The 13,952-nt window shown below is 45.0% G+C and overlaps 1 protein-coding gene across 2 annotated transcripts in view; it reads left to right on the plus strand.

Moving 5' to 3' along the window:
* The window catches only part of LOC110493252 (rho GTPase-activating protein 39), a 43,852-nt gene extending 31,108 nt beyond the window's left edge, over window positions 1-12,744 (plus strand). For both annotated transcript variants that reach the window (XM_036950623.2, XM_090206024.1), the window contains 8 exons: window positions 2,973-4,236; window positions 6,258-6,897; window positions 7,079-7,168; window positions 8,465-8,538; window positions 8,936-9,135; window positions 10,465-10,556; window positions 10,638-10,807; window positions 11,088-12,744. In XM_036950623.2, coding sequence (XP_036806518.2) covers window positions 2,973-4,236; window positions 6,258-6,897; window positions 7,079-7,168; window positions 8,465-8,538; window positions 8,936-9,135; window positions 10,465-10,556; window positions 10,638-10,807; window positions 11,088-11,282 — 2,725 coding nt within the window. In that variant the 3' untranslated portion in view covers window positions 11,283-12,744. The remainder of the gene's footprint in view (window positions 1-2,972; window positions 4,237-6,257; window positions 6,898-7,078; window positions 7,169-8,464; window positions 8,539-8,935; window positions 9,136-10,464; window positions 10,557-10,637; window positions 10,808-11,087) is intronic.
* The last annotated feature ends 1,208 nt before the right edge of the window (window positions 12,745-13,952 follow it).

Here is a 13,952-nt window from a genome sequence, read left to right on the forward strand (position 1 = left end):
CAACTCGTCGTGTTTGGAGGACAAAGAATGCTGAGTTGCATCCAAAGAACACCATACCTACTGTGAAGCATGGGGGTGGAAACATCATGCTTTGGGGCTGTTTTTCTGCAAAGGGACCAGGACGACTGATCCATGTAAAGGAAAGAATGAATGGGGCCATGTATCATGACATTTTGAGTGAAAACCTCCTTCCATCAGCAAGGGCATTGAGGATGAAACGTGGCTGGGTCTTTCAGCATGACAATGATCCCAAACACACCGCCCGGGCAACGAAGGAGTGGCTTCGTAACAAGCATTTCAAGGTCCTGGAGTGGCCTAGCCAGTTTCCAGATCTCAACCCCATAGAAAATCTTTGGAGGGAGTTGAAAGTCCGTGTTGCCCAGCAACATCCCCAAAACATCACTGCTCTAGAGGAGATCTGTATGGAGGAATGGGCCAAAATACCAGGAACAGTGTGAAAACCTTGTGAAGACTTACAGAAAACGTTTGACCTCTGTCATTGCCAACAAAGGGTATTTAACAAAGTATTGAGAAACTTTTGTTATTGACCAAATACTTATTTTCCACCATAATTTGCAAATACATTTATTAAAAATCCTACAATGTGATTTTTTTTTTTTTGTCTGTTATAGTTGAAGTGTACCTATGATGAAAATTACAGGCCTCTCTCATCTTTTTAAGTGGGAGAACTTGCACAATTGGTGGCTGACTAAATACTTTTTTGCCCCACTGTATAAATAACAGTCATTTTACATGTTTGTTTTTTTGCATTGGCAAATTATGTAATTTTGCAATAGAAAGGTTTGTATCAATATCAGACCAAAATTCAAGATCGTAAGTAGAGGTAACATCACTCACATCACCAACCCAGACCATGACAGAAGGTCCCCCATTTCAAAGAGCTCAGACAGCCGCAGCAGCACATTTACAGCTGTCTCCCACCTCAGGCTGTCACACTCTGCAGTGAGAACTAACGCAGCCCAGACACTGGCCGTTTTGAAATGGCTTCCATGGGGAGGCAGGTAGCCTAGTGGTTAGAGCATCGGCCAGTATCCGAAAGGTTGCAAGATCGAATCCCTGAGCTGACAAGGTAAAAATCTGTCGTTCTGCCCCTGAACGAGGCAGTTAACCCACTGTTCCTAGGCCTTCATTGAAAATAAGAATTTGTTCTTAACTGACTTGTCTAAGTTAAATAAAACATTTTAAAATCCTCTCTGCAGCGTGTTACTAGTCTCTGCTCCTCTGGGACAGGACTGTATGTGCAATGCTATGCTGGGAGGTGGCTCAGGCCTAACTGTTTATGGGCTGTGGAAGCTATATCTGATCAACTGTTTGAAGAGACTGTTTACATTCAAATCACTGAAATGGCGTGACTCCGACAGAGAGGAAGACAGAGAGAATGCAATGCAGTGGCTGGGAGGTAAGAAGGGTGTAAATACGTTTTGCGCTTGGCTTGGGAAGCTCTAGCCCCAGGGGAATTGTTTCTGTATTGTTACAAACTACAGACGGTAGCTAGGGGGTAGGTGTGGGGACAGAGACCACTCCGCCTCTTTTTTTCCCTCCTCTCTGTCCTCTTCCTACACCCCTGCTCAGCTCCCCAGTGACTCCTGTCCTGAGCCTTAGGAGGAAGTGTGTGACGCAGTGGGTCAGTCTGTTAGGTATCTGGCTGCAGAAGGACAGAGGCATTCAGGTTTAATATTGTTTAGTGTGTTATTGACTATAAAGTAGAGGGGGAGGGCAGAAGGGCTTTTCTAATCCTCGGTCTGTGCTGCTAATAGTGTAACGCATGCTTAACCTTTTGATTCTTAAAGTAATCAGATAGATGGTAGGAGTTGTTTCAGTCACATTTGGTCAGGTGGATAGAAGTGTGTAGGGCTGTGGCGGTCACACAAAATGTTGTATTCGTTGAATGTCAAGCAAATAACTGCTGGTCTCGCGGTAATTGACTGTTAATTAACATAAACACATTTAGTATCTCCTGGCTTCCACATACACTACCGGTCAAAAGTTTTAGAACACCTACTCTGGGAGGCTGGCCTTCTAGGCAGAGTTGCAAAGAAAAAGCTATATCTCAGACTGCCCAATAAAAATAAAAGATTAAGATGGGCAAAAGAACACAGACACTGGACAGAGGAACTCTGCCTAGAAGGCCAGCATCCCGGAGTCGCCTCTTCACTGTTGACATTGTGACTGGTGTTTTGCATGTACAATTTAATGAAGCTACCAGTTGAGGACTTGTTTCTCAAACTAGACATTCTAATATACTTGTCCTCTTGCTCAGTAGTGCACCTGGGCCTCCCACTCCTCTTTCTATTCTGGTTAGAGCCATTTTGCACTGTTCTGTGAAGGGAGTAGTACACAGCAGGGAACGAGATCTTCAGTTTCTTGGCAATTTCTCACATGGAATAGTCTTCATTTCTCAGAACAAGAATCGACTGACGAGTTTCAGAAGAAAGTTTTTTGTTTCTGGCCATTTTGAGCCTGTGATCGAACCCACAAATGCTGATTCTCCAGATACTTAACTAGTCTAAAGAAGGCCAGCTTTCTTGCTTCTTTAATCAGGACAACAGTTTTCAGCTGTGCTAACATAATTGCAAAAGGGTTTTGTAATGATCAATTAGCCTTTTAAAATTATAAACTTGAATTAGCTAACACAACGTGCCATTGGAACACAGGAGTGATGGTTGCTGATAATGGACCTCTGTACGCCTATGTAGATATTCCATAAAAAATCTGCCATTTCCAGCTACAACATTGTTATTGTTGTAAATTACTTACAACAATAACAATGTCTACACTGTATTTCGGATCAATTTGATGTTGTTTTAATGGACAAAACATTTCCTTTTCTTTCAAAAACAAGGACATTTTTAAGTGACCCCAAACTTTTGAGCGGTAGTGTATGAGTGTACGATATATCTTTAAATCTAAACCCAGATCTCATCCTTTACCTCATTATCTCTCTTTTCCAGGGAGCTCTCTCAGAGATGGCAGCCTTCCCCAGTGTCTAAGGCAGCCATATTGGTCAACGTGAACAGTGTCAGTCGGATCCAGCCTGGAGGCCCATCTAGCCCGGCCCTGCAACTCCGTCACCATAACACACACACCAAGCCCAGTGGCCACCAGACCTTCACCCTCCTCCCCGTCAGCAGCAAGCCCCCGTGGGCCCACTCCTGCTTTGCCCAGGGCTACAAGACCGCTCCCTCTGGCAAGATGGCCACCGATGCCCACCACCTAAGGAAGATGGGCAATGGAAGTTTCTATCTGGTGTCCTCTGACCCTCCCCAAACCCCAGGCAATCTCAGGTCCCAGCTCAGCACCCCCAGGTCAGTGTCACCCCAGTATGCCTCCACACTTCCCCTCTACGATGACGAGGGATCACAGTGTCCCATCTATGATGAGCCTCCTGCGGACATGGAGGTGGAGGGGGCTAACCTCCATAATGGGCCTGATGGTTTGTCCCGCCTCACCCCCACACACAGCCTGCAGAAGCTCAGGCTCCTCCAGCACCCTGGCTCCTCTCACTCAATCTCTAGGCACAAGAGGAACCCCTCTGACTACAGTCCTGCTGGCCTGGAGGGCATCAGGCACATGGTCAATGTGGACCCCAAACAGGCCCTTCTGTCCAACTCCGCTGGTCTCAACCGCACCCCCACCCCACGGCCGGACCCTCTCTTGGCCCAGCCCGAGAGGGAGTCAGGGACCCCAGTGATGCCAGGTATCCTGGAGAAGAAGCAGACATGGCGGGCCCTGGAGGCCAGTGTGTTGAGGGCAATGGAGGCTCGCCACAACAGGCAGAGCAGCAAGGACTTCCACACACCTCCAGGGCCCCAGACCACCATCACCTACCAGGACTCTGGCTACTCCACTGGGCCCTCACCCAGCCTGAGGAGGAAGAGCCGGCGGAGGGTGGGGGCCGGGGGGAGACCAGGCTCAGTGGGCAGCAGCGGGGACCTGTGTGCCCTCAACGAGAGGCTGATGTTGGAGATGAGGGAGGTGGTGAGCCGCTCCAACACCATGAGGGAGATGAAGGCTGGAGGCCTGGGGGCGCGAGAAGACGTCCACTCCTCCAGCCGTTTGCTGAGCAGGGTAGGTAATCATAGCATCCCGGCCCTGGCGCCGCTGGAGATGACAGGAAGGCAGAAGAGGACCTATGAGAAGGTGGACAGCCTGAAGAAGAGCATCACCAGCCAAGCCAGCCTCTCCTCACCAGACACCCCCGGACCCCCCTTACAGGTACACATACGCTCCGGTGTTTGTCTTTGTCTCGTCTCTGTCACCCGTCTCTGACTGTCTGTGAGAGATTAGATCTGATAAATTGAATAGTTCTGGTTTGTCTACTTGGTTAAAACCCTGACTGGTCCTTATTGTTGTGCGGCCTGTTTATGTAGAACGGTTTGTTTTGTTTGGATTCTGTTTTGTTTTGTCTGGAGGTAGTAAAATTGCTGGTGCCTTTCCAGGACTACTTTCATTGCTAGACTAGTGAGAGCGTCTCAATTCCAAGTTAAAGTTGTGCACACCACAGTAAGGACAGATTAGCTCATTAGACCTATCATATAACTAGATGAATGTGATTCATTTAATTTTGACTCGGCAGTGTAATATAATACACACACACACACTGTCAGGGGGTTGACTTATTAGGCTAGTACAGGTGCACATGATTTGAGTTAGGGGAGCATTTTCCTTCTCATGAACAATTTACATAAGCAACAGTTTAGAGCCATAGCAGATCTTTAGTGTTATGAGCACCGCCAAATATAATCCCAAACGCCCTCTCAACAACGCACCCCTCTCCATATCATGTGAGTTTCAGTATTCCAATGAAACTACAGATCCAAAAAGGTAATGATGTTTGAATAAAAAAAATATTGTATAAAACAAGACCTGTAAAAATAACTATTAGACTGGACAATGGTAGGAGTGTCAGGCTCAGAGGCCGCACTGGTCCATTACATGGTTCCCCCTGGTCAGGAATGAGGGCCACTGTGTCCCATATGGCACAGGGTTAGAGAGCTGGGTAGGGGTGGGGCTCAGGGACTGGTGCCATGGGGGGTTGGTACTGAAGCAATCACATTTAAACAAATATTGGAAATGGGCCCCTAAGCCTGTTCTTGAATAGTCCACAGACCTGCTGTTATATCATGATACACACAGATATGCACGTACAGAATGCTCACACACACACTTCTGGTTGTTGACTATACCCCTGTATAGCTTTGCCTATATTGTTCTATCCTTTCCACTCTAGAGAAGCAGAGGATTTACTAATTTTTCAAAACCCAGTGAACCCAAGGGTTTAAAGCCAGCACGGAAATGTGATCGGTTTTAACTGTGTAATCTGTATATACAACCCTGAATGTTTCATATACAAATCTGATTTTAAGGACTTTGGACATTATTAGCCTCCTTAAATAGAAATGCAGAGTTGAATTTCTACCGTGTCATGGGGCATCTTAAAACAATCTGTATAAAAGAGAGGGGGAATTATAGAAGATATAGTTCATACTGTCAATGTTCCTTTGCCTTGTTCCATTTGATCTTAAACAGTGACCCATGCCACTCATTTAAGACCATGAAGTCCATATGACCATAAAGAAGTACTGCCAAACCCAAATCTGGAGATCTACACTATTTAATCAGGAACCCTAAATGTAAATTCCAGGCTCTTCGGCACATTCCAACCCCATATTACATCATGGTCACATTGAAGAAATATGTTTAACATTGTATGTTCAGATAGTAAATTCCTGATTTGATTTGGCCTGAGTTTCTTTTTGTTCCTGGGTGTTTCTCTGAGGCTGACCAGAGCTGGAATGCTGGTTTGGTTTTCACTGTGAAGGGGCTGTGACTGTGGATAGGGCTCCTTATAGGCAAGAAATCCCACATGCGATCAGATGGTGGATTTGCACATGTAGTGTTGAATGAGAGGTGGGTCGGGGCAGAACAAAGGTAGGGGCTCCTCACCTGCTCCTGACGAAAAAGGCCAATGTGGATACTGGGGCATTTATGGGTGATTAATGTGCCTATCCTGCACAATTCCCCCTGGAGCCCTCAAAACTGCAGAGCAGAGGAAAGGCAGCTCATCCACATTGAGAAGACTGCAGCTGTGGACATACAGTACATCAATACATACATACATACATACATACATGCATAAATACAGTACATACTGCTGCACTGACACTTTCTCTCTCCCTCTCTCTTCCCTCACCCCTCTCTCTCTCCTCTGTCTTTCCTCTCTCCTTCTCCTGAAGGTGGGGACCCTGGAACTGAAGGCTCAGTTGGACAGCAGGAAGAAAGGTACGGTAGATGGACAAACAGGCTCACTGGGCCCCCACCACCAACTCTCCATCTCCCATGACAACAGAGAGGGAGGAGGAATAGGAGGCTCATACCACCAGCTCTCTTACGCCACACTGCGCCAGCCCCCGACCACAGACACCTCAGGCATGGCGGACTGGGCCAGCAAGCACCTGAACATGCACACCCAGGGCCTGTTCCGCCGCCGTGTCTCCATCGCCAACATGCTCTCCTGGAACCGCGGCTCCATCAAGAAGCCCATGCTGGTGACCAGCGACCGCGCTGTGAGGAAGGAGGCCTGTGAGATGTTCAAGCTGGTCCAGGCCTACATGGGAGACAGACCCTCCCGCCTAGACCGCCGCCACACTTCCCTGCTCATCATCACTAAGTGCTGGGGCACGCAGGGCCTGAGGGACGAGCTGTATGTGCAGCTGGTGAGGCAGACCACGGGCAACACCAGCCCAAGGAGCCTGGCTGCAGGCTGGGAGCTGATGGCTGTCAGCCTGGCCTTCTTTGCCCCCTCGCCCAAGTTCCGCTGCTACCTAGAGGGATACATCCAGAGGCACTCGGATCCGAGCAGCGACAATAAACAGGGTGGGTCGTATTTCCCTGATTCCTCCGTCACTCTGTCTATGGGTGTCATTATCAGCATGACAGGTCTAGTTTGAGGGGTGTGATGGTTTGAATTGATTTTTACCTCTTCTCTTTTGTTTGCTCTTTGTGGATGTTATTAGATTTCTGAATGGCCCTTTAACCTCTGCCTTCTGGTTTCCAGTGACTCAGTTCATACTAGAGCAGCAAGACATGAAACTGAAGAAGAACTCAAAGTCCAGAAAGAAACGGAAACAGAATACAGATGAAGAAGGTAGGTCTGAGATCACTAAGATTCATGTTTAGTATGGGGGGCGTTTTTCATAGGTTGCCAAGGAGGAAGTCTGTTGGGGAGTGCTGAAGTGAGAGACAAATCATTTGTAACTTGTCAAGATTGTCTGTTATTTCCTTATGGGTTACAAACCATTACAAACCAAACATGGTTCATATCTATCTCACTGCAGATTAAGAATTTGGAGCGAAATAGAAATGTGTCATGATATGTGAAGAATTTGGAGTGAAATGGAAATTCATACTATGTCACTTGACTACCATGCTGATATTTAGAGTTTCCCTGGTAGATTATGAATAGTTATGACTAGTTTTCACAAAATACAACAGGAGGTGATAAAAGAGCAGATTGACGACATGGGAGCCATGTTAATGGTTCACTCTGGCAGTCCCACATTACGTGTCCATCGATGATTTAAGGAAAGCCTAGCCACTACACATTACCCCATTAGGGCAACTCACAATACCAGCCTTGATAGTGTCATCAGCGAGGACCTATACTCATCTCGTGGCATTGATCACACTAGTGAACTCACACACATTGTACAGCAATGACTGTGCCACCAACCTATACACTGGACAACGTCAGTGACTCATAAGCCATGAGGAATGGTTACCCTTCATGGGTGTGACTCATTGAGAGGTTTTCAGATATTGGCTGGAATAATGACTTGAGGGAGAGGGCTATGACATTACTCACGATGTGGGCCCACCAGCCAACCACAGGGGAAAGCCTCCTCACAAACAGCACAATGAGAGCTGCTGTCTGTTTGATGGATAGACGGGCTGAAATGAAGGGTGGTGTTGTGACTACGGCACGGAGCAGCTGTGAACAGAGGGGTGGGAGGGAGTCACGTGTGGGAACTGGAGGCCTCTTGTCTGGGCCTGGCCTGGCCTAGGCTTCTCTTGGGCCAGGGCTGGGCTTCTCTTGGGCCAAGGCTGGGCTTCTCTTGGGCCAAGGCTGGGCTTCTCTTGGGCCAAGGCTGGGCTTCTCTTAGGCCAAGGCTGGGCTGAGGCCGGCCTTGCTTACTTGGATTGAAACACTTAGCTATGAATTGAGACTTGACTGAGGTAGCAACACTGACTAAACAGACCGCTTGGAGAATCTCAGAGATACTTTCTGAACCCATGTGTTGGCAGGTGTCATCACATTCTATGCCTTGTGCTCTTAATCCTCTAATAAGTAGTGATTTCTCACGGGTTCAGTTTGCTTTGTTGTTGCCATCCGTTGCTCATTCCTCAGTTTTACAGTGGCCCTGTCTTCCTTCTCTCTTTACAGGTCTACCTATCAGCTCGTACGCAAAGTTCTGCTATCGCAAACTACAGAAAGTGGCCGTAACTGGAGGCAAAAAGGTGATTAGCGATATGAGCAGGGAAAGGGGGTGGGGAATGTGAACAGGTGGGGAAGCCTTGGGCAATAGTCCAAAAATGCCCGAATGCAGTCAAAACATAACCCCGCCAAGAATTTCCCTCTCTTTTTTAATACCCACAGTGGACTGAACCAATACAGATGTTGATAGAGAGATAAGTCATGCTAAATACATAAACATGGACATTAGTCAGAAACATATTATCATGGATAGATCCTTATTGGGACAGTCACAGACTTCAACATAAAGAAAATACATAGTTATAGTCTATTCCAGATATCATCTTGAATGTCGACAGTCATAGACATAATCATAGACATAGTCGGACATGTACAGTACAAAATGTCCTAGTAGTCACGATCTGTGAACCTCCCCTGCAGGGTCTTCGTAAGCCCACTCTGGAAGAGATTGACCACAGCAGACGGGCCATCGTGACCCCCTCCCTGTTTGGCAGCTCCCTGGACGAGGTGATGGAGCGCCAGAGTGAACTCTTCCCAGACAGGAAGCTACCCTGGGTACAGGTGCAGCTCTCCCAATACGTCCTGGCACTGGGAGGGGCCCAGACCGAGGGCATCTTCAGGTGAGACTGACGGACAGGTCAGCCAATCACCTCTTTGGACTTGGTGTATTCACCAGGGTTAGGGTGAATTACATTTCAATTCCAGTCATTTCAGAAAGTAAACTAAATTCAAATTCCACATTTTCCTAATTGAAAAGCATTGAAGAGAATTGGAATTTCAGTGTACTTCCTGAATTATCTGGAAATGGAACGGACTCCAACCCTGGTATTCACCAATGAGGTGTGGGGTAGTGTTGTGTGTTTAGCAAGGTAGCAGTCATAAGAGGAGATCTAGACAAAGCCAGTATCTAGACAAATGTATGCGTCAGCCTTGGGGGGTGGTCTCCTGAAGCAGTACAGTTTAAAGCCAATGTTCCCTGTGCAGCCTACTGTACAGAGACAAAAAAACAGAGCAAACATTGTCTACCACTGCTCAAGAGCCCCTGGAGACCAGCAATGTTTAATGTGTAGTTAGTCTTTGTTTGGTCTTTCTGTAGCTGATTCAATTCCATACGATTTTAAGGCTCGGACACATCGGTAGCGTTTGCTGGCCAAGAGTACTTCGCACCTGCTTAATTGAATGTCCGCATATCTGAATGGACATTAAGATTTGATTACTTGTTTATTTTTTGGTTACAATGAAAAACTTTGTCTAAATTAAATATGATCTAAAGTGATATGCCATGACATTTGAAATGTAATAAAACATTTTTGAATGTAGTTTTTATAGCATGCGTTGAGCTACTGCTGCGCATCGGTATGCTATTTTCCCCACTTCAAATAGCAATTACAGGCGCTCTCCTAACATAGTTTCCACAATACCTAACACAGTATCTGGCCAGGTCGCAGTTGTAAATGAGAACTTGTTCTCAACTGGCCTACCTGGTTAAATAAATAAAGTGAAATATTGAAATTAAATAAACACAGATCAATGCAAAATACTCACCAGAAAACCTTTTAGTAACAGAATCAGTTCTCTCATGGTGAAAATCAGACCTCTCTTTCACTGTTGCTGTCAGCCAAACTACTGGCGAAAAGCAGCATGTCCACTGTTTACCTCTGCCGTATGTATTTGCTTCATACATTTTTATTTATTTATTTTTTCAAAAAAACGACTATCTGGATATCCAAAACAATGTAATGATATTATTTGAATAGTAAAATCATTTCAAATGCCCATCCATAGAACAGAGTACCAGCCGTAATTTGCAAACCAATTCTACGTGTAAAATGATGTCAACCAGCCACTCAACATTAGATTTTTAATTGTGGGGTTATAGTTCCTCCTAGTGGCCTTGCAGTGCAACTGTACTGAAAAATACTGATTATTGAATACTGCTTTTTCTGTAGGGTGCCAGGAGATATCGATGAAGTCAACGCACTTAAGCTTCAGGTTGACCAATGGAGGATCCCAGAAAACCGCTCAGACCCCAACGTACCTGGTGAGGTAGTCTGTACCTCTGTTATCTGTGTGTGTGCATGCTCGTGTGCACTAGTGTTAACACTGTCCCTCTCTCTTCCAGCCTCCCTTATGAAGCTTTGGTATCGTGAGTTGGAGGAGCCTCTCATCCCCATGGCCTTCTACAAGCAGTGTGTCAGTAACTATGATGACCCTGTGGCGGCTGTCAATGTTGTCCAGTGCCTGCCTGAGCTCAACAGACTGGTGCTGTGCTACTTCATCCACTTCCTGCAGGTAGTAATCACACAACACTGAACACTACAGCTAATGCACTGTACCTGTCCAGGACAACACTAGACAGTCATCCTGTCATACAACTATTATCATATTCAACCTTGGAGACATGGTCATTGGTCATGCAGTTGAAATGGAACAAATTACTACAAACGTGTCCTTAGTCATTCATTGTCTGTATCATTAATACAGAATATGGTCAATCTCAGTTTCAAGATTCTGTACATACTCTCCCTCTGTCCCTCACAACTTCTCCCTGTCCTCCACTAATTATCCCCAGGTGTTTGCTCAGCCTGCCAATGTGTCTGTTACTAAGATGGATGTCAATAACCTTGCCATGGTGATGGCCCCAAACTGCCTCCGCTGCCAGTCTGATGATCCACTAATCATCTTTGAGAACACACGCAAGGAGATGTCCTTCCTGCGCATGCTCATCGTTCACCTGGACACCACTTTCATTGAGGGTGTTGTATAGACCGACTCCTGCCTTCCCTGACATCACATGCCCCATGGTCACAGAGAGATTCACTCTGCTTTTCTGTATGATGCCTGCCCCACTCCATTGACTGGTCTGAAAGCACAAAGCAGCAACACATGCAGTGGAAAATCATAGTATATGTTACGAATTTGTTGTGCTTAATATCCTGGAGTGCATCTTTAATACTGTCACTTGACATTGGACCCGCCCTCTGTTCTACTGGCTGGCTGCAGAACAATACATACTGTATGTGCTGACTGCAGAGGAGATATTGTGCTCTTTGATGGAAACCCCACAATGATGACACTCAAAAAGACTACAAATGACTTCACATCGTAGGTAGCGGTTTTTATCCAGTTCGTTTTGATGATTTTTTAACTGCATGTAAAATCTAAATGTCCTTATGACTGAATGTGAAGTGCTATTGTTCCACTGGATATGTGGGCTGTGCATAAGGAGTTTCATATCGTTTGTATAGGACTTTGTCGTCAGGAAACGGGGCAACTGACAAACAGACCCGGGGTCCCTGCCTTATTTATATCTACATAGAAATCATGTTGATATTTGGCCTCTTTTGTCGGGCTGCGTGTGTGTTTTTGGGTGCGTGTGTGTGTGATGAGGGGGAAAATATATTTACAATGTCTCATTGGAAATGAGCTTGCCTGTGATGTTTTAGTAGTTGTATTAACAAGAGCCTGCATTAGTCTCAATGCTCTGTTGATGCTTTTATCTGAAGCGGCAGAGTACCACCACAGCTATTTTAATATACTGTACAGTCAGAGCCTGGCACGTGTCAAAGTACAAACTGTAAGAAATAAGACCATGTGTTTTGGAGCTTATGTAAAATGCCCTTTTTTAGTGGTCTGTGGAGAGAGTGTTCTGCACTAAAAACCTTCTGGTGTTAAACTGCTGAGGAAGGAGGTTGTAAATGTATACTGTCTGGTACATGTATGTGTTGTACTGTACTGTGTGTATGGGAGATCTATTCAAGGCGATAAACCAATATCTCGTTGAAAAGAGGCATAAACAAATGTATAAAGTACTACTGTCACATTTTCTTTGTGGTCTATAGATCTTTTGGCTCAGGTGTTCTGTTACAACAGTTTTAGTGATAACTGCTCTCTGCTTCCCGGTCTACCTGAAAGTCAGATTTTTACGTGCTCCAAAACTATAGATGGGGCAGATAAGACTGTGCAGGCTTTGCTCATGTAAATAATGCTTGTACATAGTCAAATCTATGGGTGTATTTTTTTTAATGATCCAGGGTAAAGGTGAATATTTCTGTTGCGATAGAGAAAAAAAACAGGTGTTTTTGTTGGTTTTTTAATTACTGTTCATTTCCTTGCTGTAAACTTGCCTTTGACAATAGTACTGATTCAACCACTCGTGTGTGCGTTTATTAACCTCTGTTACTCTATGGAAGGATTGTTAATGAAAAATAAAGGTTTGTTTATTTGTAGAACGGTTATCATTGATTTACTTGATTAAGTGTATAACAAAGTTCTCTATTATTGGTAGAGGGTATTGCCCCATGGTACTCCCTACATTCATGTCTGGTCCAAATGTCTTGTATGTCTTTGTTCTGTTTGAGTATTGTCATGATCATGGTCCTCCATTCTTTATGGTTGTCATGTCATTGTCCTAGAAATTTATTATTATTATTTTTACATAATGTAGAGCAGAAGTTGCAGAAAATGAAATTAACAATATGATTGGGATAAAAACCATGTCTCTAAATAAAGAACATTTTGCCTGGAATAAAAAAGAGCACTATTCAAGAAATAATAGCATGATAAATGTGCTGAGTGATAAGATGTCAAATAGCCTAGCCTACTATTGATGTCAATTTGCCATTGGAAGTACATGCAGTGTAAGCCGACTGTAAAAATAAAACATTAAATAATTGGCTTGTGGTACAAGTCAGAGCCACATACAGTTGTGGCCAAATACATTGGCACCCTTGCACTTCTTAAATAATTCCCGATTTCTTATAAGTTGAGATTTATAAAAACATTTGGTCGATTGTTATTGGATTTTCAACATTACAGAACCAATGTTCTGTGCAATTATAATTAGGAAAATAATTAAATGGCATGGACAAAATTATGGGCACCCTGGAGCTAGTACTTGGTTGCACAACCTTAGGCCAAGATAACTGCACACAAACTTCTTGTAGACATCAATGATCTTGCTGCACATTTCAACAATTTGGCCCACTTGTCAGCAGCAACCTGCTCTTGTTCTTGGATATTTGAGAGGTGCCCTCCACCAACTGCTGTTTCAGATCTCACCATAGGATTTGGATGTGACTCAGATCTGGGCCCGGTTAACCAAAAGCATCTTAAGGCTAAGTTCAATGGTTCTAACGATGAACTTAGCCTTAATGTGCTTTTGGGAAACCAGCCCTGGACTCTTCGCTGACCACTCCAGAACAGTCCAGCATCTCATTCCTCAGTGCTTTTTTATGTGTGTTTGGGGTCGTTGTCCAGATGGAAGACTGACAACCTTCAATGCAGACACTGGGTTGAACATTGGATTTAAAAACACCTGATCATCTGCTGATTTCATGATGCCTTGCAAGGCCCCCAGTACCAGAGGCAGCAAATAAACCCCACAGCATTAATTAAACCTCCCCCATCTTTGATTGTAGCGAGGGTTTTATTTTTA

This window comes from Oncorhynchus mykiss, chromosome 17 (assembly GCF_057628025.1).
Source record: "Oncorhynchus mykiss isolate SJ-2025 chromosome 17, ASM5762802v1, whole genome shotgun sequence".
In the NCBI taxonomy this organism is placed as follows: domain Eukaryota; kingdom Metazoa; phylum Chordata; class Actinopteri; order Salmoniformes; family Salmonidae; genus Oncorhynchus; species Oncorhynchus mykiss.